This window comes from Bubalus kerabau, chromosome 19 (assembly GCF_029407905.1).
Source record: "Bubalus kerabau isolate K-KA32 ecotype Philippines breed swamp buffalo chromosome 19, PCC_UOA_SB_1v2, whole genome shotgun sequence".
Lineage (NCBI taxonomy): Eukaryota > Metazoa > Chordata > Mammalia > Artiodactyla > Bovidae > Bubalus > Bubalus kerabau.
Window position 1 is genome coordinate 59435514 of NC_073642.1, and position 26810 is coordinate 59462323.

At 44.8% G+C, this 26810-nt stretch overlaps 2 protein-coding genes across 8 annotated transcripts in view; one reads left to right on the forward strand and one right to left on the reverse strand.

The window, feature by feature from the left end:
- DDX24 (DEAD-box helicase 24) overlaps window positions 1–26810 on the reverse strand; it is a 326942-nt gene that overhangs the window by 128211 nt on the left and 171921 nt on the right. The gene's annotated exons all lie outside the window — the stretch shown is intronic.
- Window positions 16125–26810, forward strand: part of PPP4R4 (protein phosphatase 4 regulatory subunit 4) — a 101169-nt gene continuing 90483 nt past the window's right edge. For 2 of the 6 annotated variants that reach the window (XM_055556552.1, XM_055556555.1), the window contains exons 1-2: window positions 16128–16401; window positions 17917–17990. In XM_055556552.1, the coding sequence (XP_055412527.1) occupies window positions 16282–16401; window positions 17917–17990 (194 nt within the window). In that variant the 5' untranslated portion in view covers window positions 16128–16281. Of the gene's footprint in view, window positions 16402–17916; window positions 17991–23219; window positions 23379–26810 lie in introns of those variants that run through there. The other 4 variants (XM_055556557.1, XM_055556554.1, XM_055556553.1 and 1 more) reach the window with 4 other exon arrangements.

The following is a 26810-nucleotide window of genomic DNA, read 5'->3' on the forward strand; positions in this document are numbered from 1 at the left end:
AACCAATGGATAAGAGAAGCTTGCCTCTGTCCACACACTGTGCTTAGTTCCTCTGCTACTAAACACCCACCAGTGTCCCATCGGACCTCACTTACAAACACAAGTTCAAAGAAAAAGTTAAGAATTTCAAGATGGTGACATGAGACCATGAAACCTCAAGCCGGAGGCTCTTCTGAGCACCAGGCCCTCTCTGTGCGACTGTCCAGGCTGCAGGCCCATGAAGATGGCCCTGTCTAGAAGATATATTGGAGAAGGCAATGGCACCCTACTCTAGTACTCTTGCCTGGAAAATCCCATGGACGGAGGAGCCTGGTGGGCTGCCGTCTATGGGGTCACACAGAGTTGGACACGACTGAAGTGACTTAGCAGCAGTAGCAGCAGCACAAGATATATGCATGCATGCCAAGTTGCTTCAGTTGTGTCTGACTCTTTGCAACCCTATGGACTGTAGCCTGCCAGTCTCCTCTGTCTGTGGGATTCGCCAGGTAAGGATACTGGAGTGGGTTTCCATGCCCTCCTCCAGGTGAATCTTCCTGACCCAAGGATTGAACCTGCGTCTCCTGTGGTGTCTGCATTGCAGGCAGATTCTTAACTGCTGAGCCACCGGGGAAGCCATGCTAAGTACTCAAATTTTTGGTTTAATGAATGTACAAATGTTACTTCTTAAGCACAGGCTTCATTAACCAAAGCTCAATTGTTGTCATTATTCTACGATCCAATGACAATGTGTGTGGGGGAATTCTCTCACACCCACCAAGTGATTCTCCTTGATTCTAGCTGTGTGTCCTACAATTTAACTCAGTTCTGATGCGATCTACCTCAAGGTAGCATCAGATCTACAGATTAAGGACTCAGCCCCAAAAGACTGCCTCCCATTACTTCAGACACTAATCACAAGTCCAGGTTGTCATGAACTTCCCCAGTGTCTGGTGGTTAAGACTGTCTTCCAATGCAGGGGGCGTGGGTTCAATCCCTGGTCAGGGAACTAAGGTCTCATATGCTGCAGAGTGGGACCAGATCTTTTAAAAAAAATATGGGGGAAAAAACAAGTCTAGGTTGTCACCAGTACTTCTGACCCATCAGTTATAAATCAGAGGTTCTCATGACCCCCTCTTCAGACTCGATTAATTTGCTATAGTGGCTCACAGAACTCAGACAGTTTACTTCATTTACTGGTTTATTATGAAAGAATATGATAAAGGATACAGATGAACTGCCAGATGGAAGAGATGAGGGCGAGGGGCTTCTATGCTCTCTCCTGGACCACTCTCCCATCACCTCCTCCTGATCACCCATCTGGAAGTTCTCCAAGCCCTCTAGCATTAGGACTTTAAGGAAGCTTCCTCATAGAGGCATGATCAATGACTAACTCACCGTCCTCCTGCTCTGGAGGACAAGGGGTGAGACTGAAAATTCCAAGCTTCTAACCAAGGCTTGCTCATGCTGGTGCCCAGCCTTCATCCAGCAGCCTATCTGCAGTGTCCTCAACAGAGCAAGAGATGCTCCTAGTGTTTTTATCACTTAGGAAATTAGCAAGGGTTTTAGGAGCTCTGTGCCAGGGACCAGGAGTGGAAACAAATGTATGTATTTTCTATTATCTCACAATTGTCTATTAATGGCGGACATAATAGAAAATTAATCTTTGTGATGTTGAAAAAACTTTCTGAGCCAAGAGTCTTAATCTCTTTTTATTATGAAATTTGTTAATCAGCTGCAACACTGAGTGCATTTGTTTTACCAATTCTGTCTTTTGCTTGAGAGAGGCTGTCCTCAAGAGAGAGGAAGATGGGAACTGATTTTGTTTTGCTTTCAGTTAATTTTTGTTTTTAATTAATTTTTAAAAGAAAAGTAAGTGCACTCACTATTTCTCCCTATGCACATGTGTCTTAAAAAAAAGGTTCAGATACACCTGACACCACTGTGTCTAAAAGTCAAAGACTCATTCACCTATGGGTCTGTCTCCAGACAGGAGGATATATTATCTGAAATGTACAGGCTGCTAGGATGAAAGTTGATGGACTGACAATATTAGATTTATTTTTAACTGGGCAAGGGGAGGGAAGGGGGGTATGAAAAATTCATGGTTGGGAGAAGCAAGTCCCTGCAAAGGAAAGATGAATGTTCTTGGTGTACAGACTTTGATATATTAATAACCACTGTGGTTCAGAAAAGCTTAGATGAACAATTTGTTGAGGCAACATTACTACAATACTTCAGGGGCCCTGGAGGCCTCAGGCTTTTCTATGTATTCATGTGTAGATGCAGCCAAGGTGAATAAATGCTATTCAAAGAGGTTGGACTGCATTTTTCCCAATGGGTAGGTGGGGAGGAAATCAAATGACAGACACCTGGACTCCTAACTTCATTTTTAACTCTCCTAAATGAAGATCACTGTTGATGAAGAAACTCAAGAGAATCAGGTTTACATGACATTTATGTATTCATTCAGCCAGCATTTCTTGAGCTCTATGCCGGGATGAGATGGTTGGATAGCATCACTGACTTGATTGACATGAGTTTGAGCAAACCCTGGGAGACAGTGAAGGACAGGGAAGCCTGGCATGCTGCAGTCCATGGGGTTGCAAAAAGTTGGACACGACTTAGCAGCTCAGTTCAGTTCAATCGCACAGTTGTGTCCAACTCTTTGTGGCCCCATGGACTGCAGCATGCCAGGTTTCCCTGTCCTTCACTGTCTCCCGGAGCTTGCTCAAACTCATGTCCATTGAGTCATTGATGCCATCCAACCGTCTCATCTTCTGTTGGCCCCTTCTCCTCCTGCCTCAATCTTTCCCAGCATCCGGGTCTTTTCCAAAGAGTCAGTTCTTTGCATCAAGTGACCAAAGTATTGGAGCTTCAGCTTCAGCATCTGTGCTTCCAATGAAGATTCAGGACTGATTCCCTTTAGGATTGACTGGTTTGATCTCCTTGCTGATTTAGTAACTGAATAAAAGCAAATGCCAGGTAACTGTGTTAGGTACTGGAGCCTTGAAGCAAAATTCAGCTAAGTCCTTGTCCTGGAGAAGCCCTCAGTTTATCCTGAAATGAAAATGTGGTAGATAGGATGGGGGTGGCCATAGAGGTCTCCCAGCTGCTGGTGCCTGGGGAAAATGACCGTTCACCCAGAGCGTCTGAGGAAGTTGTTCTACCCCACAGAGGCTGGTGAGCTATGAGTTGTCATGGCAACAGATTAAACAGATGGAACAGGGTGTGAGGGCCCCAGCTGTGAGTGTACTGTCTCCTCCTCCTCTAGCCTGACTCTTCCTTGCTTACTGCCGAGACCATTTTCCTGGATGTGGGATTTGGCTGGAGAAGAAGAGCAGATGGAAGGGGGCTGCTGGGAAGGGGAGAGGATAGTAGAGACACTACAGATTCACACAGAATAGCAAATAAAATTTAGCGTAACACTTATGGGACCCTCATCATGTGCCAGGCACGCCTGCAGCCTCATCTTAGCTGATTCTCATCACAACACTCTGGCAGTTCTCTTTCCCCCATTATAGAGGTGAGAAAACTGAGGCTCAGATGGGCTGTAGATAAACGGTAGGCAGCAGAGGTGAGATTCAGATCTGGGACTGTCTGATTCCCATGCCTGAGCTCTTAGCACCCAGCTTCAGTAGTTCTGAACTGCAGGTACAACAATGAACCTGGGGGAGTTGGAGGGGGAAGGGCTAAAATGCAGAGTCCTGGGCCCAGTTCCAGACCTGCTGAATCAGAATATCTGGGGGGTTGGGCCAAGGAATTAGAATATGAAGGGATCTTGGGGGTCTTGGAGATCTGAGTGGTACCTAGAGAGAGGAAGTGACTTTACCCAGGTCCCAGGGTGAGTTGGGACTAGGATCAAGATCTTCTATACTAGCTTACATGCTTGTTCTCAGTCGCTTCAGTCATGTCTGACTCTTTATGACCCTATGGACTATAGCCGGCCAGACTCCTCTATCCATGGAATTCTTCAGGCAAGAATACTGGAGTGGATTGCTATGCCCTCCCCTCCAGGGGATCTTCTTGACCCAGGGATCGAACACATGTCTCCTGTGTCTCCTGCATTGCAGGCCGATTCTTTACTACTGAGCCATCAGGACTTAAAGGTGTGAAGTGGGGTGTTCACAGGAAACCAACAGAGAATATGGTGGGCTGACCACTGAAAGTTGTCCTTCATTTAGGATAATAAGGCTCCATCTAACTGGTGCTCCTATCAAGAAAAAGAAGAGAGAAGCCCTAACCAGTACTTACTATATTTTCTTTCCAGCATTACTGCCTGCAAGGCCAACCCACTTCCTAGCCCAGTCACCAGGGTAACCATCACCCCCACCTTGACAGTTAAGTGCGTCCGCAGGCTCTTGCACCCACATCCAGGGCCGAGAGACCCAGCCCTATAATCAGCCTCCCGCTGCCTCTTCAGACAGTCAGCAGCGTCAGCTCCCTGCTCTCAGGGCCCATCACCCCATCCCGGGATCTGCAGACACCCCTGCCCATGCTCACACGCTGCGTTCTGCTTCCCTCGCCCACCGCCTCCCAGGAGACAAATGTGTGGCTGCACTTCTGGCGGGGATGACCACCTCTGGAGGGAGGAGCCTGCCCTTGAGTTGGAGCACAGCCCAACACACCCGGCCCACACATAAGAAAAGAACACCCCCTCCCGGAGGAGGAGCGCTGTGGCAGTGAGCACCCTCTCACCCTCCAGAGACAGCTGAGGGGGCGGCTGGAGTTTGGAAGAGTTGGCAAAGTGACGATCAGGCCGGGCGAGGGGCGGAGGCAGTTAATAGTGAGGAAGACCGGGGTTGGGGGAAGGTAAACTGAGCACCCAAATCCTGTTGCTAATGAAACAGTTCCCTGCCTGCCCAACCCCAGGGCTCCCTGTCGAGGAAATGGGAGCCCCCCCTCACCACTTCCCCATCACAGTCACCTGGAGCCTGCCCCTGCAAGTGATGATGCTAATTGCCTGTTCAAGGACAGGCCAGAATACTTCCATGAGGCTGGGCTGCTCATGGGGCCACGGAGTCCCCTTCAGGACTTCAAAAGGATCAATTCCATCTAGCCCACCCAATGCCCTGCCTGCTAGGCTGCACGTCTCTGTCTGACCTCCTTCCTCAATGGCTGCAGCCCATCAATGCTTCCTACCAGCTCTATCCTGACTTGGGTGGCAGACACCCCAGCTGTCGCCCTCCTCACTGTTCCTTCCCTTATCTTCCTGCTTGGACACATCTTAGGCCATCTGAGATTCTCTGCATCTCGGCTGTCTCCTAGGCCCTGAGCCACTTCGACCCTAAGGACCAGAGATGGCTGTTCCGATTACCCTGCTTTCCTGGTTCCCTGCAGCCTCAGAGGTTGAGGCCTTCATAGGATTGAGACCTTCCTCCAGAGGGCCTGGGGCCTGGTGCCCCCAGAAGCTGCTGAAGCAACCAGGTGAAACCATTAGAGTGCCAGGGACTTGACTCCCCAAGGAGCCACCTGTGACCCATAGAAGGTAGATGGCAGGGGAAAATGATTCTCACAGCGGTTCCCAGACCAGGTGTCTGCACAGCCTGTCTGGAGAAGGTCCTCTGTGACTGAACACCTACCTGGCTGTGTCTGTTTGTGAACTGGTGGCCGGCTGGGCAGCACAGTGCCTGTATCTGTTTCCCTTTGTGCCCCACCTTGCTTCACTCCCCTCACTGGGGCTTCCCTAGGGCTGCACCGCCCAGGGAAGAGAGTGTGCTAAGATTCAAATAGGGCAGAATTCTCATTCTGTGTTATCTAGCCTAACTTCCTCACTTGACAGAGGGAGCTGAGAGCTAGAGAAGTTCAGTGATTTCCTCAAGTTCACAACTAGTTAATGGAGAAGACCTGCCTATTTATCACTTGAACAACTAATTAATAAGCACCTACCACGTTCCAGGGACAATTCTAGGCACTGGGGATGCAGTGGTGAACCACATGGACAAAGCCCTCCCTTTATGGAAGACAGTGTGTGAGTGGAGGGTTAGAGGGGAAAGGACTGTAAAAGAGATGAATAAGCAAAATACTCAGAATGTTAGACTGATGAGTGCTGGTAGGGGTGATGGTTGGGTATTATGGGCTGGACTGTGTCCTCCAAAATTCACGTGTTAAGTCCTGACCCCTAGTACCTCAGAATGTGACTGCATTTGGAGACAGGGCTATTAAAGAGGTAATGGAGTTAAAATGAGGCCATTGGAGTGGGTTCTAGCCCAATATGTGTGTTCAGTCGCTCAGCTGTGTCTGACTCTTTGCAACCCAATGGACTGTAGCCCGCCAGGCTCCTCTGTCCATGGGATTATCCCGGCAAGAATACTGGAGTGGGTGGCCATTTCCTCCTCCAGACCCAACATGCCTGGTGTCCTTATAAGAAGAGAAAATGCGGAGACATAAAGAGACACCAAGGATGCCTACACACAGAGAAAAGACCCTGTGAAGACTCAGCCACCTGTAAGCTTCAGGAGAAACCAACCCTGCTGACACCTTGATCTTGGACTTCCAGCCTCTAGATGGATAGACAGTACACTTCTGTTGTTTAAGTCACCCAGTCTGCGATATTTTGTTGTGGTGGCCCTAACAAACCAAAACACTTTCATAAAAGGTGTTCTGAGCTGGTTGCCTTGAGAAGGGGACGTTTGAGAAAAACCCTGAAGGATGCAATGGTGTGGGGGAAAATCTTTTGAAACTCCGATGGAAGAGCATCCCAGGCTTCAGGGCTCTGACGGGCCTCACTCTTCGAGTGCCCACAGGACAACATGGACACCAGTGCATGCAAAAAAGCAGACTGGGTGATGGAGAAAACGGGCGGATGGGAGATCAGAGATGGGACGGGATGTGGGAGGGCGTTCTCTGCAGGAGGTGGGGAGTTGCTGCGGAGTTTAGAGCGGTGGTTCTCAGTTGGGAAAAAGAGGGTTTTGTGTCCAAATCTGACAAGTGTCTGAAGATATTTCCAGAGTCATAACTGAGAAGGTGTGAGGAGAGGGTTAGGATCAGACGCTGGCATCTAGTGGGTAGAGGCCAGGGAGGCTGCTAACGCAGACGATAGCATTTTGCTCCAAATAGAGGGCTTCCCTGTGGCTCAGATGGTAAAGAATTTGCCTGCAATGCGGGAGACCCAGGTTCAATCCCTGGGTCAGGAAGATCCCCTGGAGAAGGGGATGGCAATCCACTTTGGTATTCTTGCCTGGAGAATTCCACGGACAGAGAAGCCTGGTGGGTTACAGTCCATGGGATTGTAAAGAGTTGGACACTTTACAATTGTCACTTAAAGAATTACCAAGAATCCCATAGTAACAAGGTTGAAAGGCCCTGGTTTAGAGCATAGTATCATTCTGACTGTGTTGGGAGTGACTTCAAAAGAAGAGCAGGGATTCTCTGGAGGGCCAGTGCTTAGGACTTGGAGGTTTCACTGCTGTGACCTGGGTTCAATCCTAGGTTGGGGAATTGTTAATAAAATCCTGCAAGCTGCATGGCATGGCAGAAAAGAAAAAGAAGCAGCAAAGGCTCCATTAATCCAGGTGACTTGGCCCAGGGTGGCAGACCTTCTGCTAAGCCTGGAATGCTGCAGTTCATGGGGTGACAAAGAGTTGGATACAACTTAGCGACTAAACAACAATGTCAATTTAGTGCTCCCTGCCCTATTCTCCTTGCCTCTTCCATCTTTCTCTTACCACTTTGTCAACAAACATTAACAGAAGCCTTGCTATAATTGTTGTGCCAGGTACTGGGCAGATTCTAACACGTATAGCCTAGTAGGAACCTGACCTAGTTCACCCAGACCCAAGCTGGTGAGAAGGGAGCTGTTCCATGGGGCAGGTGCTGACTTGGGAAAAGTCCTCTTGGGGCTATAGGTTGACCTCTGCGACCGTTGTCAGCAGTTGCCATCTACTCACACATTAAAGAAATCATGGAATGAGCACAGGGTGGGTGATAGCTCCATGAAGCCAGCTGCACAAGCCCAGAACTTGGAAATCATCCTTAATGCCTCTGTCTCCCTCACCCCTACCCCTCCACCTCTAATCCATCCCCAGCTACCTCCAAAACCTCTCTTGAATCTGTTCACATTGCTTCATCTCTATCATCATGACTTTAGTCCAAGCTCCTATCATCTCCTATCTGGTCTCTCTATTGTCACTCTGGTGCCCCTAGAATCTTTTATTCATTAGGACAGATGGGCTATGCTGCAGTAACAGAAAACATGAATTCTCAGTGGTTTAACACAATAGAAGTTTATTTCTGACTTATGCAAAAATAGTTGAGGTGATCCTCCTCCATCAGTCTGCTCTCTGTATTTTTTTCATAGCAATTATTATAGTTTGTAGTTATCTATTTAATTGTATCAATTATTGGGTCAATTTCTATTGCTATCCCTAGGGTATGTACTCCTTAATGGTAGGACCTGTACCTAGCTTGCTATGAATCCCTAGACCTAGAACAGTGCCTATAATACAGCTATGATTAATGCTTAATATAACATAGAAAGTAGAATCTTGAAATATTTTTTGAATGAATGGTTGGATGAATGCAGTGGCTACACTATGACTGGAAACCACATCACCTCCCAGATCTAAAAAATTCTAAAATACTTCATGCATAAAACATGATATGGAATACATATGTATATTTCCAGCCTAACAATAAAACACTCACATATCACTACCCAGTTTAAAAAATAACACATCACTTGGGACTTCCCTGGGGGTTTAGTGGTTAAGACTACACTTCCACTGCAGGGTGAGCTCCATCCCTGGTCTGGGAACTAAGATCCCACATGCTGATTTTGGCGTGGCTGAAAAATTGAAACAGAAAACAAACACATCACTAGCATCTATGTGCTCCTCCCTGATCACATCTCAGTCCCAGAGATTAACAAAAGGCTCCGTTTTTTATCCATCATCTTCTTTTCCTTATCAACATTTTAACCACATGGGGCTTCCCATGGTGCTAATGGTAAAGAACCCACTTGCCAATGCAGGAAAAATGAGACGCGAGTTCGACTCCAGAGTCAGGAAGATCCCCTAGATGGCGGCATGGCAACCCACTCCAGTATTCCTGCCTGGAGAAAACTGTGGATAGAAGAGCCTGGATGGCTATAGTTCGTCAGATCACAGAGAGTCAGACACGACTGAAGCAACTTATCATGCATGCAGTTATTACATATAGTATTGCTTTTGAATGTTATATAAATAGTATAACACTATATGTAGTCTTTGGCAATTTACATTTGTTGTTCAACACCTTTGTGAGGTTTATTTTTGTAGAATTACATAGTTGGGGTTCATTTTTATCATCACAGTTTTCCACTGATTGAGTGTAATACAATTAATTTATCCTCCTGTTAATGGGTATGTGAACTGTTCCCAGGTTTTTGCAATTGCAATTTGTACTGCTGTGAACTTTCTTGTACATGTCTCTGTGCAAGTGTGCAAAGAATTCCTCTAGGGTACACAGTACATACCTTGAAGAGGTAAATTCCATTTTACAAGTCAATGCTGTGGCTTCCAAAGTGCTTACCACAAGTTTCATTTCCACCAACAGTGTGCAAGAGTGCCCTCCGTGCTACATCCTTCAGACACCTGATGCCATCAGACTTTAAAATTTGTGCCTGTTCTGTGGGTGTCTACATTTACCTTCCCCTGATTACTAATGAGGCTGGGCTTCTTTCCATAGGTTTATTAGTGAGTTTTCTTTTGCAAAACGGTTGCTCGTATATTTTGCCGGTGTTTCCACTTAGCTGTCTTCTTACTGAGTTTTTTGGAGTTCTTAATTCTAGACAGCAATTTTTCCATGGCTATTTTATTGTAAATATGCTTTCCTGGTCTGCAGGTTTTCTTGTGCATTATGATGAAACGAGTTCTAAATTTCAAAGTTGCTACCTTTATCAATCTTTTATATTGTGCGCTTTTTTTTTTGTATAAGAAAACTCTCCCTGATGTCATAAAACTATTCTTCTATATTTTCTTCCAAAAGTTTGAAAGATTTGTTCTTGGTTTTTTACTCACCTGAAAATGATTTTGCCTATGGTCTCAATTAGAAATCTAATTTAAATAGTTTTCTCATTATCATATTATAATTACATTAGTTTCCTACTGCTGCTGTAACAAATTACCACCAATCTAGTAGCTTGAAAAACACAAATTTATCTCACAGTTCCGGAGGTTAGAACTAGGTTTCACTTGGTTAAATTCAAGGTGTCTGGAGGTGCTGCATGGCATTTCCACCTGGAGAATCTAGAAGCTTGTTTTTGTTTTTTCCCAGCTATCCACTTGTGCTCTCTTCCACCTTCAAAGCAATGGCCAGTCAAGTTTCTCTTGCCTCCCATCACTCTGACACTGACCCTCCTGCCTCTCTCTTTCACTTGTAAGCACTCTTTATGATTACACTAGGCCTACCTGGATCACCCAAGAAAATCCTCCCACCTCAAAATCTTTAAACTAGTGACATCTTTTGGGTTTTCCAGGTGGCTCAGTGGTAAAAAAAAAAAAAAAAGAAAAAAGAAAACAGAATTTGCCTGCCAAGCAGGAGACATGGCTTCGATCCCTGGGTCAGGAAGATACCTTGGAGAAGGAAATGGCAACCCACTCCAGTATTCTTGCCTGGGAAATCCCATGGAGGAGCCTGGCTGGCTACAGTCCATGGGGTCGCAGAGTTGTGCACGATTTAGCAACTAAACAACAACAACGGTCACTTATTTAAAGTCCCTTTTGTTGTATAAGGTAACACAGTCACACATTAGAGGATTAGGATATGGACATCTTTGGGAGAGCTTCATTCTGCCTCCCACAATCATTGATTCAGCACAATGTATTTAATCTTTTCTGAACCTGGGAACAGAAGAACACTGATCTGGTGGTAAAAACAATAATAGCAGACACTGAATGCTTGCTGTGGGCCAGGAATTTCTCTAAGGACTGTACGCATATTACCTCATTTAATTCTCACATGACTTTGTGCTAAGGGCCGGTACTATTATTTCTGTCTTTGGCTTCCCTGGTGGCTCAGCTGGTAAAGAATCCACCTGCAATGTAGGAGAGCTAGGTTCGACCCCTGGGTTGGGAAGATCCCCTGGAGAAGGGAAAGGCTACCCACTCCAGTATTCTAGCTTGGAGAATTCCATGGACTGTAGAGTCCATGGGGTCTCAAAGAGTTGGATACGACTGAGCAACTTTCAGTTTCATTATTTCTGTCTTACAGATGAGTAAAGTGAGGGGCAAAGTGATTAAGTACCTTGCCCACAGCTGGAAGTGGCAGAGCCAGGACTCGAACTCAGGCAGCTGGGATCCAAAGTCCATGCACCCAACCACCATGGTGTTGTTCAAGGGACAGAACTAGTAAGTAAACCTAGCTCCCCTTAGCTGCTCAAGCCTAAGTCACAGAACTTCTCTGAGCCTCAGTTTCTTTATAAAACTGGAAAAGTAGCGCATCTCTTCTGTACCTCACATGGCTACTCTGAGGAAACACTGAGACAAGCTGTAACAAAGCAGGTCAGATAAGGAAAAGAGGGTTCCAAGAGTCATTCCACTGCATGTCACTGACAGATTCGGGACTGGGACTCAGGTTTCCTGGCAAGGTGGGCTATTTCCACCACACGGTGGTAACTACAGAAGGCACAACTCTTCAGCCTGAATATTTTCACTTCACCAACCTCCTGTCCATGAAAGCTGTGTAGGTGTATTCAATTGTTCATTAAGAATGGCAACGAGTCGCCAGTCCAGGTTCGATGCACGACACTGGATGCTTGGGGCTGGTGCACTGGGATGACCCAGAGGGATGGTACGGGGAGGGAGGAGAGAGGAGAGTTCAGGATGGGGAACACGTGTATACCTGTGGTGGATTCATGTTGATGTATGGCAAAACCAATACAATATTGTAAAGTTAAAAAATAAAATAAAATAAATTAAAAAAAATAAAATTGTAAAATATCAATACAGATTAAAAAAAAAAAAAGAATGGCCTCAAGTCTCAGAGGAGAAGGCAGTGGCAACCTGCTCCGGTACTCTGGCCTGGAAAATCCTATGGATGGAGGTGGCTGGTAGGCTGCAGTCCATGGGGTTGCTAAGAGTCAGACACGACTGAGCGACTTCATTTTCACTTTTCACTTTCATGTACTGGAGAAGGCAATGGCAACCCACTCCAGTGTTCTTGCCTGGAGAATTTCAGGGACGGGGGAGCCTGGTGGGCTGCCGTCTATGGGGTCGCACACAGTCAGACATGACTGAAGTGACTTAGCAGCAGCAGCAGCAAGTCTCAGAGGATGCTGTTACAAAATTCAAATAGGAGATAACATAAAACTTCTTAACTGAAACAGGGTAAAGCTTACAAGCATTGTTTAATAGCAGCTACAAATCAAGAGGAAAAGGAGAATTTCAGAAAACTCATAGAAGACGGAGGCTTCAAGATATTAGCTAAGGAAAACCACCTTCATCGTGTCTTTGCTTTTTCTCCATCCTGATTCCATCAAGATCCACCCCTTTTCATTTTCCCTTGCATTCTCCCTAGTGGAATAGGGATCAGGATACCTGACTTGCAGCTTTGGGGTAACTCCTGACCGGTTTTTGCTTTGACCTTCAAGGCAATATCTAAAAAAAAGGGGGGGCAAAGAGTGGGAGGATTCACTCTATTGGATATTAGGACATATATTAATAGCAAAGTTACAGCAATAAAATCAGTGCAGCATTGGTATAAGAGCTGAGCTATGTCAATAGAAGAGCAAAGAGAGACTAGAGACAGAGACAGATGTCTAAGGGGACTTGGCTTACATCATAGATGCCATCACGTCTTGGTAGGGAAAAGATAGCTTGTTTGGTGGGTACTGCTGGGAAAACTGGCTTAGCATGTGCAGAAAGTAATACTGAATTCCTATTTGCAGTACACAGGAGGTGAACTCCAGATGAATTAAGACATGCGTTATGTACAAATGTGAAGCAAAAGAGGGGAAAATGTAGGAGAATATTTTGCAACCACGAGTAGGAGAAGATCCTCAAACAAGATCCCAAAAAGGTTTTCACAAAGCTGAAATGGCATGCATCTGAGTACATCAAAATAGGGACTTCGCCTACACTGTAAGGGAGCAAATACCAAGCTAAAAGGATGCAAGAAAGACTGGGAGATACTGGTAATGTCCAAGGCTGACAAGGGGTTAATATTCATAATACATAAGAAACTTACCTGCCTCCTGAGAAATCTGTATGCAGGTCAGGAAGCAACAGTTAGAACCAGGGATGGAACAATGGACTGGTTCCAAATTGGGAAAGGAGTACGTCAAGGCTGTATATTGTCACCCTGTTTATTTAACTTATATGCACAGTACATCACGTGAAATGCCTGGGTAGATGAAGCACAAGCTGGAATCAAGATTGCCAGGAGAAATATCAATAACCTCAGATAGGCAGATGATACCACCCTTATGGCAGGAAATGAAGAGCCTCTTGATTACAGTGAAAGAAGAGCGTGAAAAAGCTGGCTTAAAACTCAACATTCAGAAAACTAAGATCATGCCATCTGGTCCCATCATTTCATGGCAAATAGATGGGGAAACAATGGAAGCAGTGATAGATTTTATTTTCTTGGGTTCCCAAATCACTGCAGATGGTGACTGCAGCCATGAAATTAAGACACTTGCTCCTTGGAAGAAAGGCTATGACCAACCTAGACAGCATATTAAAAAGCAGAGACATTACTTTGACAACAAAGGTCTGTCTAGTCAAAGCTATGGTTTTTCTAGTAGTCATGTATGGATGTGAGAGTTGGACTATAAAGAAAGCTGAGCACCAAAGAATTGATGCTTTTGAACTGTGGTGTTGAAGACTCTTATGAGTCCCTTGGACTTCAAGCAGATCAAACTTGTCAATCCTAAAGGAAATCAGTCCTGAATATTCATTGGAAGGACTGATGCTAAAGCTGAAGCACCAATACTTGGGCCACCTGAAGCGAAGAACTGACTCCTTGGAAAAGACCCTGATGTTGGGAAAAATTTAAGGCAGGAGGAGAAGGGGATGACAGTGGATGAGATGGTTGGATGGCATCACCAACTCGATGGACATGAGTTTTAGCAAGCTCCGGGAGTTGGTGATGGACAGGGAAGCCTAGTGTGCTGCCATGGGGTTGCAAAGAGTTGGATACGACTGAGCAACTGAACTGAACTGAAGAAACTTCAAAAATTCATTCAGAAAAATAATAGGAAATCTAGCAGAAAAATAGGCAAAAAATGTAAGAAGGTAGTTCACGGAAGGAAAAATATCTCTATAACTCTTAAATATATGCGAAAATAGTTATCACTAATTGTGAAAACTGGGCTTCCCTCGTGGCTCAGTGGTAAAGAATCCGCCTGCCAAGTAGGAGATGTGGGTTTGATCCCCAGGTCCCGAAGATCCCTTGGAGAAGGAAATGGCAACCCATTACAGTATTCTTACCTGGGAAATCCCATGGACAGAGGAGCTTGACGGGCTATAGTCCATGGTGTCTCAAAAGAGTCCAACACCACTTGGCGACTAAACAACAAATCAAGAAAATTAAAATATGGTACTACTCCTGTAGGACTCTTTGCAACCCCATGGACTACAGAGGCTACAGCCTCTGTCCAGAGAATTCTCCAGGCAAAAATACTGGAATGGGTTGCCATTTTCTTCTCCAGGGGATCTTTCCGACCCAAGGATGGAGCGCCTGGGTTTCCTGCATTGCAGGCAGATTCTTTGCCATCTGAGCCACCAGGGAAACCCTTACCAATGCCAGGTTAATATAAATTGGGACGTAATACCAAAAGTTAATGTACAAAGTGGAGAGACAGGAACCTTCCTATCTTCATTGGTGGAGTGCAAAGCCATCCTAAAGAGTACCAGGGCAGACTGAAACCAAGCAGTGTAGATCCTATGAGCAAGCAGCTCCATTTTTTCCCTCTCAAGGTCCATAAGAGACACATGTAACACCCATTCCAGCATTTCTGTGATAACAAGGTACTTCTGGCAACCTAACTGCTTATTATTTAAAGAACTGATAAGTAAAATGTGCTAGACCCCCAATTCAAATATTTTTAAAGGACAGTTAAGGAACTCCTGATATGATAAGCCCCACCGATAGCTTAGACATTATGTTGAGGGAAAAACGTACAGAATGAGTTCCTATCACAACAGCATTCATGTATATTAGAAATAGATACTTAAACCAAAAGCACTGTCTTTCAAGGATACATGCATGTACTGGGACACATCAAACGAGAGAGAATGCATACAGGAGGCGGGTAGCGAAACAGGACCGTGGAGAGAGAATGAGTGGGAAATAATAAGAGATAGGTCCTGCTGACTCTCGGGCACTGAAGAGGATGATAAACAAAACTCTTGTCTCTGAGGTCCCAAAAAGCTGCCCCAACTTCTTCCATCGCTTCCTACTCGTAACAGAATCCAAATGCAAGCAACTCAACGTTGCTGCCCAGACCTGGGCTCTTCTCCATTAAGGACCTACCTCTCTACCTTGTCAAGCACCCGTTTCCCTGCACTCCAAACTCTACTCTGCACTTCCTACAACCATATAGACGCCCAGGCTTCAACCCGAAACCCGCTTACTCTTATTTCTCTTGGAAAAATCCTGTTTTAAAATTCAGTTTTAAGTGTCTTCGGGAGTCCTTTTTCTGACGGCTGCCCTCCCTACGTCAACCCCTCCCGGACTGTATTTCCAGATCACCCGTCCCCCACAACCTAGCACACCCCAAGTTCTATTTGCTTATTTTGGGTACACACCTCTCCCCCAAGGACAGAGCAGAGTTACCCAGCTCGTGCGCTGGGGTGGGCTGTCCCACGAATAACCGCACCACAATTCCGGCAAGTTAACCAAGATCCCAACCCACCTTCCCCTTTGTTTCCCTCGCTTATTGGGTCATCTTCGCCCGGGGTCTACCGACCCCAAACCGCCTCCACCGGCTGCAGTAGGTAGGAGGCTCTGCGCATGCGCCACTGCTAGGGGCGCACTCTGACGGGGGCGGGGCGAAGGGGCTAGGAGGGCGGCGAGGGGACGCGGCGCGGCAGTTGCGTTCGGCCCGCCGGCAGCGGGCGCCCGGGAGGGGGTGGGGCCGAGGCGGGCACCTACCCCGGCACGGCCCCGCCCCCACAGCACGCCCGCGCGCTTCGCCCCGCCCCCTCGCCTTGGCCGCCCCGCCCCCTCGGCGGCCGCGCTCCTTCTCCCGCCGCCCGCTAGCCTCCCGCCCGGCTCCGGCGGCGGAGAGCGGGAGAAAGTGTTGCTGGTGGGCGGCTGCGGGGCTGTGAGCGTCCGGCATCCCGGGACCGCTCCGGCCCGGGCGGCGAGGGGGCCCGGCGGTCCATGCATCCGCCGTCGCCCGCCGCCGCCGCGATGGATTTCAGTCAGAACAGCCTGTTCGGCTACATGGAGGACCTGCAGGAGCTCACCATCATCGAGAGGCCGGTCCGCCGGAGCCTCAAGGTGCGCCCCGGGGAGGAGGAACTGCCCGCAGGGCGCCCGGCGGCTGGCCCCTGCCTCGACCCCCGCCCGTTCGCTTCACGAGGCGGCCCGGGACCCTCTCAGAGTCCTGCTGCCCGCCCCCGCCCCCGCCCCCCTCAGTCCCCGAGGGCCGTGTTACCCTAACCCGACCCCTCTCGGGCCCCCTTCTTCGACGTGGCTCGGCTTCTCCCAGCCTGGACCCCCAGCCCTGAGGTACGGGCGCCCGGGGCCAGCCCGCGACCCCTCAGACGCTCTGGCTTTTCCAGTTGCCCGTTCCGGCCCGGCCCGCCCCGGGCCCTTTCCCCAACCCGGCCACCTCAGGAACGGCCCGCCGAGCCCCTTCGATTCGGGCCAGCCCGGCGTCCTCTCCCGCGCCGTCCCTCTCTCACGGCCCGGGGCCCCTCCGTTGCGGCCCCCTCCCCCTGGGCCCTGCGGGAGCTGCCCCTCGCAGCCGCAGCCCGCTGCCTCCCGCGTCCTCTCCTTGGGGCTCCCCCTCCCCCCGCTTCGGCTCCCTGGGGCTGCTGCTGCTGCCCGGGGTTGTGGACCTAGTCCCAGTCTTCAGTTAACACGGCCCCGACTCTCCCCGCTACCTTTTCCAGAGATACCTCAGATCCCATTCCGTCCCCCCCCCCAACCTCCGTCCTCATCCGAGCAAGCCCAGGGCCCCCACTTCACCTCCGAACCCACCAACACCCATCCTGGAGTCGTCCAGCTCTCGGTCTTCAAAGCCCTCTCGACCCTTTGTCCCGATCTTGAGTCACCACGTGTCCCTTCCTTCCAGCCCCTCCAAGACTCTTAGCAGGGACCCTGCTCCCCAATCCCCTTAGGAGAGTCAGCCTTCACTAGGCACCCCCCCAACCTGCCACTAGCTCCCCCACCCCGCAGAGTCATCTTGCTTCCCGAGGCTCCAGCCCTTACTGCTGCCAAACCTGGTTGACCGACCACCGCCCCCCGCAATTGCTCCTTTAGCTCTTTTCACTCCCACCTGCCACAATATCTTTGATTTCCTTCCAGCCCCAGAGTTTATTCCCTTCCCTCCCCCAATCCAGATTTCGTCTTTCTCATTCTCCCTCCGCTGGCTGCAGTCTTCATTCCCCCCGCCCCCCCACCCCTCACCCCTTTTAAGCATTTCCTGGGATGGAAATGCTGGCAAAACACTCTTAAGTATTAGAGATGAAACTACGTACATATTTTACATATGCACATACAATTGATTTCAGCAAGGTTCTGAAGCCACAGAGTGTTTCTCAGCCTTCAGTCTAGAAGCTAGAAGAGTAAACAAAAGAAAAAAAAAAAGCCCCAGAGCCCCCCAAACTCCACCACCTAAACCCAACCATTAGAGATATCTGTGATTTGAGGGTGGCAGACCCCTTAATTAGTTTTTGAGGATAATGCTTAATTGCAAAACTTTTTCATTAGTCTGTACTCATATAGGGTCCCTGGAGGCAAGACTTGAGCTGATGTTTGTGTGCATAATTTGTATTTTACACTTGACAGACACCAGAAGAAATAGAAAGATTGACAGTTGATGAAGACCTCAGTGATATTGAAAGGGCTGTTTATCTGCTCAGGTATTTCGTAAAGTCTTTTTGTGATAATTCCTTCTCTTTTCCTGTGGCAGCATCCACAAATGATTTCTGAAATGTCATGTTACTGTTATGTTCAGATTTACTTAACCACTTGAACAGAGTGCTTTGCATGCACAGCACTTAATTATGTCATAGATTTAGATGTGGACCTATGAATTTCAGAACTGAAATCAACTAAGGTACCTAGCTTATAGAATATTGCTTGAAGGAGGAACAGAACAACTCATGGTTTGAGTTAAATCTTTAAAAAAAAAAAAAAATCTTGTAGCTTTGGTTGTGTTCACATAAGAGCCGGTAAATTTAGATGACAGTTAAGAATATCCAGTGATTAATTTTAAGTTAATTGTAGAGTTTGAACTTTATATGGTATTTACAGAAAAAAAATCCGCCAATATGGTAGTTCAGTTTTTTCCCTCAGGATAACCTGTTTATATTGCTTTTGCTATGTGCGCTTTATAATTTTGCCTAAGAGATTTTAAAATTTGAGTCTACTCTCATTTAAGGTTCATCTCATAAGCTCTACAGAATTGCTTATGCCAAATGGTTATGACAAATATTTATAAGATTTCTTTCAGCTATTTTAAAAATTGTGCTGTGGATTTAAGTTTAAAAGCTAATGTGAGCATTTAATGAATATATAAAAATACTTCAGAAATAGGAATTTTCCTAAGGTATTTTGTGTACATTGTTTTAACATTTTTCTTGCACATTTCTTTTTCCCCTTTTGGCAACTTAGTTTTCGCTTTTGTTTTCTGGAATCAGATTTTGAAAACTGGTACTATTGACCTCCTTGGAATATTTGCTATCCTTGTTTCCTTAGCTCAGGTCTGCTTTGCCAGTTTCAGGTGCTGGCAAGTTTCTTGTTCTTTTCTTGTTTTATAGATCATGTTTCTAGTCCCATGGTATTCTTTGAATGACTGTTTTTTTTTTTTTTTTTTCTTCCCCCTTTAAAAAAAAAGCAACCCTCTCCTTGACTTCCATTTTCTTATTCTGACATCTTGGCTTCTGTTCTTATTTAAGTCAGAATTTTAGCATGCTTATAATTTAGACCATTCTCTTCAATAATTCTGTTACTTTAAAATGTTACTGGATCTTAGACTTTATGTTGATGTTGCTTCCGTTACTCTTTTGGTGATTTATAGTAGCCTGCTCTAATCATTTCTATTTATTTTATTATTTAAAAACATTTTTGTATTGGAGTATGCTGCTGCTGCTATTTTGCTTCAGTCGTGTCCGACTCTTTGTGACCCTGTAGCCCGCCAGGCTCCTCTGTCTGATTCTTCACCCCAGAATACTATGCCGTGCCCGCCTCCAGAGGATCTTCCTGACCCAGGGATCAAACCAACATCTCCTGCATTGGTAGGCAGGTTCTTTACCACTAGCGCCACCTGGGAAGCCACTTATTGGAGTGTAGTTGATTTACAGTGTTGCATTAGTTTCTGGTGTTATCTACCTATTTATTGTAAAATAAAATGGTTTTATTTATGTATGAATTAGCAGTATGTGTTTTTGATGTTTCATAGAGACATTGATAATTGTGTAATATTTGAAGTACTTTATTCCTTAATGATGAACATATCCAATATTGTGAACAGAAGTTGTAAGCATCTGCCTTTTCCCACAATTCTCTTGTTTGGAGTAGGCAGACAATTGGTGAAAATTGGGTAAGCTTCTTTTAGCATACAGCAGTTGATGATGTGAAGTCACTGCCTACTTACTCCTACTGAATCCTCTCCAGATAAACGCTGGCTTACAATTAGGAAATAGAGAGTCTTGCTCTACTTACTTGCGACAGCGGATACCTCATTCTAGGTATCTGTGACAAGGCTTCTTTTTGAGGATAGCTTATTTCTGTTTTGCTTTTATTGTTAGAGAACCAGGTCGTCTAAGTTGTCGGTGGTTCTCGGACACAGGACATGAGTTTCACCCAATTCTAGAACTTACAAAGCCCTTACAGAGACGGATGGGGCCTCTCCTTCTTAGGCAAGAGAGTTTGGAAAGAAATCTGATACCTCCTTTAGTTTCTTGTGGCTCATCTACCTTGAAGGAGGTTTGCAAGGTGACTCCAAAGGCAAACACTAGTTTGGTTGTGCATGGGTCCTCCAGCAAGTTCTTTTTTTGTATACCTGCCATCTCACCCCCTCCTAGGGGAAAGTGGGGTTTCACCTTTAGGACAGCTTCTGAAGAGAGAACACGAGGCCTGCCTGAAAGGTTCTTTCTTCCCTGGGATTCAGAGGAAGGGTGTGGGATTGTCTTATGGACGTGTTCCAAACTTTGCCTCTGTTAAAGCTGTTAAAGCCTCTTGTCTCACGTATTGAGCCTTCTATTTTAAATGTAATGTATTCCTTTTTTCCCTATTTGTATTTCCCAATGCTATAAAATCTAATACTGAGTTCTTTTTTTTCCTATGATTTTCAGGTTTATTTTTGAGTACATTACCTTTTCCTCTGTTTTAGATATTCTCTACCCAGAATTTTCCTCCTTGCTTTTGAATGTCAGATTTGTTTTTTTAGCTGTCTTATTTTTGTATATTACATCTATTTTGGAGATTATGCTACCTTAGAATTCAGATTCAAATGTGTAAATATCAGTAGGAAATGCTTTATATTAGTGGGGGTTCTGAAAGCATTTAAACTGAATGTAGTGTCTAAAAAGGCATTATATTGGACTACTGTCCAATGAAAACCAAATTACACTGTTCATTATCTTACCCTAAAATATGACAGATCAATTATTAATGTTGTTTTCATAATTAAGTTTAGAACATTACACTATTTGAAGATTTGACACAGATGATTTTGTGGTTTTGCATAAATGGGATGCTGCTGTACCCATCTGTGGCGTTTAGCTGTGAAGCAAAACAGCTTTCCTAATAGTCACAGCTTGTGGCTTAGTCAAAATCATATCACAACATCTTCTAGTTCTCTCCCTTTGTGAGTTTGGCATGTTTTAGAAGTGTACTTAAAGCAGGTGAATGGATTTGTTAGAGAAGGGTCCTAAGTTTGTATACTCTGTTTTCATTAGGTAAACCTTTACTCACATATCTAATTTCCTGCCAGATAAATTTCAGATCCTTAATTTGGCATAAGTGACTCCATCTTAGCTGTGCAATGGGATGTCCCATTAGGCCTTCAGCTTTTCTTTTTAAAAGAAGAGATTGGTTGAGATGTAGTTCATATGCCATTTTTAGTTGAATGGTTTTGTGTTTTCACACAGTTGTGGGTTCTTTACCACAATTTTAGAACATTTTCCTCATATGCAAGATAAACCCTCTACCTATTAACAGTCACTTCCCTGTTGTGTTGGTACTTTTGTCCAGTCTTCCCAGCCTTTGGGAACCAGAAGTCTACTTTCTCTATGGATTTGTCTTTTCTGGGCATTTTATGTAAATGAAATTATACAGTATGTGGCCTTTTCTGACTTTCTTCCCAAGGTTTTTCCTTGTTGTAGCGTGTGTCAGTGCTTTTTTTCTTTTTATTGCTGGGCAGTATTCCACCATAGGGGTACATCACGTTTTGTTTGTTCATTCAGCAGCTGATGGACACGTGAGTTGTTTCCACTCAGTCTTTCCTTCTTGAAGCACTCCTGTTGCTCTGTTCACTATTACTCAGATACATCACGTTCATCCTTCACTGCTCTTCCCCTTCCCTGGATTACCTTTCATTATATTGACACCTCTCCAGCATCTTCCATTGCCAGGATCCAGCTGTGGTCTTGAATCTTCCATAAGACCTTTCCTGTCTGCTGAAACCACATGAATCTCAGGCTTCTCTGAGCTCCCGTATCAGTTAGTGGCTGCATACTCTGGTATTCCTTAACGTAAAAGTGTGCATACATATTCTTCAATAGACTAAGCTCTTGGAGGGCAAGCTGTGTTTTATTGTTGTTGCTGTTTTGGTTCCTTCTTATTCTTTGCTGTGATATAAATATATACCTCTTAATGGAATAAGGTGTATTTATTTACTTATGCATCCGGTCCCATCACTTCATGGGAAATAGATGGGGAAACAGTGGAAACAGCGTCAGACTTTATTTTTCTGGGCTCCAAAATCACTACAGAATGGTGACTGCAGCCATGAAATTAAAAGACGCTTACTCCTTGGAAGGAAAGTTATGACCAACCTAGATAGCATATTCAAAAGCAGAGACATTCCTTTGCCAACAAAGGTCCGTCTAGTCAAGGCTATGGTTTTTCCTATGCTCATGTATGGATGTGAGAGTTGGACTGTGAGGAAAGCTGAGCGCCGAAGAATTGACGCTTTTGAAGTGTGGTGTTGGAGAAAACTCTTGAGAGTCCCTTGGACTGCAAGGAGATCCAACCAGTCCATTCTGAAGGAGATCAGCCCTGGGATTTCTTTGGAAGGAATGATGCTGAAGCTGAAACTCCAGTACTTTGGCCACCTCATGCGAAGAGTTGACTCATTGGAAAAGACTCTGATGCTGGGAGGGATTGGGGACAGGAGGAGAAGGGGACGACAGAGGATGAGATGGCTGGATGGCATCACTGACTCGATGGACGTGAGTCTGAGTGAACTCTGGGAGTTGGTGATGGACAGGGAGGCCTGGCATGCTGCGATTCATGGGGTTGCAAAGAGTTGGACACAACTGAGCGACTGATCTGATCTGATCTGATTTACTTATGTTAAGATGACCAAAAAATGCCTGGTGAATTCAGAAACTTTTGATTTTTTTGTTTTGCGGGCCATAGATTCAGATTTAGGGTGTATACTATTCTACCATTTACTGCCCGTGTGACCATGGGCAAGTGATTTATGGTTGTTAAGTCCTAGTTTTTTTCATCTGTTAAGTGGAAAATAGTAATTGGAGCCCCAGACACCAAACGGGAACCCAATTAATATGAATTTCCTTCTGTTTCCTGTGCCATGTTCCTAATTCCTTACTACTTACCTGCTCAAAGTACATTTCAGACTTTTAAAAGAGGATAGCAGTATTAATTTTACCTTCCAATAATCAGATAAAGTAACAGGCAAGTAAAGTATATCAACAGGTTTGTGATAAATAATCTATTAGCTTCCTTTGCTAATAGTATTTTAGATACATGGTATTTTTAATAATTATTTGTTTATTTTTGGTTGCATTGGGTCTTTGTTGCTGCCCATGAGCTGTCTCTAGTTGCGTCAGGTGGGACCCACTGCTTGTTGTGGTGCAGGGGCTTCTCACTGCAGCGGCTCCTCTTGTTGCAGAGCACGGGCTCTAGGCTCACAGGCTTCGGTAGTTACAGCACGCAGGCTCAGTGGCTCTGGCTCACAGGCTCTAGAGTGTGGGCTCAGTAGTGGCACACAGGCTTAGTTGCTCCACAGGATGTGGGATCTTCTTGGACCAGGGATTGAACCCATGTCCTCTGCATTGGTAGGTTTGCCTCTTTACCACTGAGCCACCAAGGAAGTCCCCTTTGCTAATAGTATTTACTAGAATTTTTACATATTATAATTGTTTTAAACTGATGACAAGATCAGCCTGTTTAAGCAATATTTGCTATTTGTATTATGCATTAAATGTGCTTTGTTAATGTATCTAAACTAACTTTTATGTTGCTTTCTTTTACAGTCACTTTAAAACCATCTGTCACTTTGCACTGTGAATTTTAAAAAATTTTGCACTTTGCCTTTTAGGGATAGTCAAATAAAGTACATCTTTAATTAGGAACTTTTTCCCTTCTGTGCTCCCCCTTTTTCCCCCCACTGCCCGCCTTTTAATTAAGAAAATAGTAAGTGCTCCCCCTAGTGAAAGCAGACTGAGAATTCTGCCAAATCTGAAAATAAAATCCTGTAAACTGTGGCTGTTGCTAATCATATCCTGGGAACTCTTGCACTCAAGACTAGCACCAGGCAGCAATGAGGTCATGAGGAAGAAAGAACTCCAGTAATGAGCTGTGCTACTGGCTTGCTTTTCGTTGTTTTATCTTTAAAAAGTACTTATCCCATTTGCCAATGGGAAATGTGTGAAAACTGCCTTTGTATGCTCGTATTTCCAAGAGCTTCTATACCATCACACTTCTTTTGCCTTTACTATTGTCTTGATTTCTTTTCGTTTTTGATGCCTTCTGCCATTTAGTACTGTTTTGGTGAGGTGGGGTGCTTATGGGGTGTGTGAGAGAGACAGAGAGAAAGTGTGTTTGTGTGTGTGTGTTTGTGATGAGGGTGGAGGAGGTGGGTCTTGAGTAGCCAGGATTGCTTACCCAGTTTTCTCCACTGTTGTACATAAAAGACACATCACAACTCTTAATACCTCACAATTGAGATGAATAGTTGGTAATTCCTGGAGTTGGTTAATGTGGGGAATCATAACATTGATACATACTTTCAGTATTTCATTTTAGTGTAAAAAATACATTTGTTTGCCAGAGTTTTGTTGTAGATCCATTGCCTTTTGAGTCAGGGTGTGCTTAACACAGTTCATAATCCTTTTTCTTGCATAAATACTTCCATAATACATTTACAGTGTCAAGGTCAGGTCTCTTTAAAGTTGAGAATTTAAAGATGCTTTTGAAGCAGTCTGAAAGCCTGTTTTAGATTTTTATGATCTTTTTTGCTCATCTTTTGCAAGTTGTCTTGTTCTTCCTAATTCAATAACAGTTTTCTTTGGCAACTTATCTTTGAGTTTTTCTAAAACTTTCAATTTAGTTGTCATAGAAACGACTCTTTGCATTCATATGTTTATGTAATATTTAATTAAATTATGTAATTGCAGTATCAAATAAATTGGGATAAACTGGTCTGAGAACAAACACAGCTGACTCTTGGTTACAGCTCACCTGGCTAGAACAGAAGCGTGTGGGTATTTCAGAGAGCTGTCTATTAGCTCTAAGCTCTCAGCTTGCCTTTGCCAGGGAAGTGGAGAGTGTTGCTTAGCTGAGAGTCTTCTAACACCTTGTTGAGAGATATACGATCCCTTTTCAGAGCATGCGCTGTGATGGCCTTGCTTTATCCTTGGATACTCATATAATATTCCTCTCTTGTCTCTGTATTGAGTTTGGTCTGTGGTCTGGTCTATTCTTCTTTAACCGTTCTGTTCTAAAAAACAGAAAATAATGGATTAAGAATCTCAGTTAAAGAGGTACTGTCATAAACATATAGTTTGTTTTTTAAAACAAACTTTTGGAGCATATGCAGAAATGAGCTCACATCATAAAATACACAGCTTGTTATGCTTTCACAAGTTAAAAAACACCCCTATAGCCGGCATCCAGATTAAGAAACAGGATGTAACCTGTTGTCTAGTTGTGTTAGCCTAGCAGCCTGTCTTGTACCCTTCCCAGTTTCCCCCATTCCCTGCAAAGGGTGTCGACTATCCTAACATCTAACAGCATAGATTAGTTTGCCTGAGTTTGGGCTCAATATAGTAAGAACCATGGAATATACAGTTTTTTGTTTAGCTACTCTTACTCAACTTTTTAGAAAAGAGATTTGTTCATATTGTTGCATGGAGGAATAGATTGTTCATCCTCATGCCTGTGTGATATTCTTTTATATGAACATACCATATATACTCTTGGTGGACATTTGTTTTCAGATTTTGGCTGTTATGAATAATGCTGCTACAGACATTCTTGTACAAGTCTTTTGGTGAATATACACATGCATTTCTTTTAGTTAGGTTCATAGACATAGAACTCCTGGTCACAGCATATGCATATGTCCCGCTTAGAAGATACTGCTAAACCATCTTCCCAAGTGCTTGCACAGTTTACACTGCCCCCAGCAGTGCACGAGTGGTCTCACCCTATGTTTTTCAGGAAACAAAAGTGACAAACTTTCTAGTACAGAAATTTCTAGTATATCAATAATGAACTACCTATGTAATAGCCCATATAATTATCTGTTATTCTGTATCTGATTTACTTATGTCATACAACTTTTTCTTTCCATGTAAGAGAGTTTCCATGAATTTTTACACTTAGTTTTTAATTGTGCTAGATGGCTTGGCTAGGAGACTCTTGGTTATTAGAAGGTCTTCTTTCAAGGGTGCCACCTCTCGTTGCTGTGCTTTTTAATGATTCCAAGGGTCCTATTTTTAAAAAATCATCCAAGTTATCCAGTGTGAAAGTGATGCACAGATTTCTTGCCTTTGTGCATAGAAATTGGAGGCATCTTCATTTTCGCATCCTAGGATAAGCAGGATCACTGTTTCACATATTCAGAGGCATACATAATGGATTCCAGCTGTATGTCTTGCATCATCGCTGAGGCCTCATTACTTAAGTGCTTGGCAAACCCTGAACTCCCTGTTTTGGAAAAGTACTAGGTCTCTGAATCTAAGGGGTTTGGAGATTATTTCCCATCTCCTTTTGCTTATCTTTTGCTATGAGAACAACGATGGGAGGCATCTGTTTCTTTTTTTCCTATTTACTGAAGCTTCTGAAGGCTCTCTGTGACATCAGTGGAAAGCAGAATGCTTTCATGGGATCTGCAAGAAAAGCTTAAAAATAAAGAGTAAACTGTTTTCATCAATGTAAAGGTGACCTGTATAATGTCATTGGGAAGACCTAGAGCTTAATAACAGGATGCAATTGTGAGAGATTTGAGCAGTTTTCATCTTGTTAATATAGCTGTTTTTTGATACCCTATTTAAATACCTACATGTGGGACTTCCCTGGTGGCCCAGTAGCTGAGCCTCTGTGCTCCCAATGCAGGGGGCCTGGGTTCAATCCCTGGTCAGGGAGCTAAATCCCACATGCCTCAACTAAAGAGTTCAAATGCCACAATGAAGACCGAAGATCCCATGTGCTGTAAGACCCAGCACAGCCAAATAAATAAATATGAAAAAATAAATATAAATAAA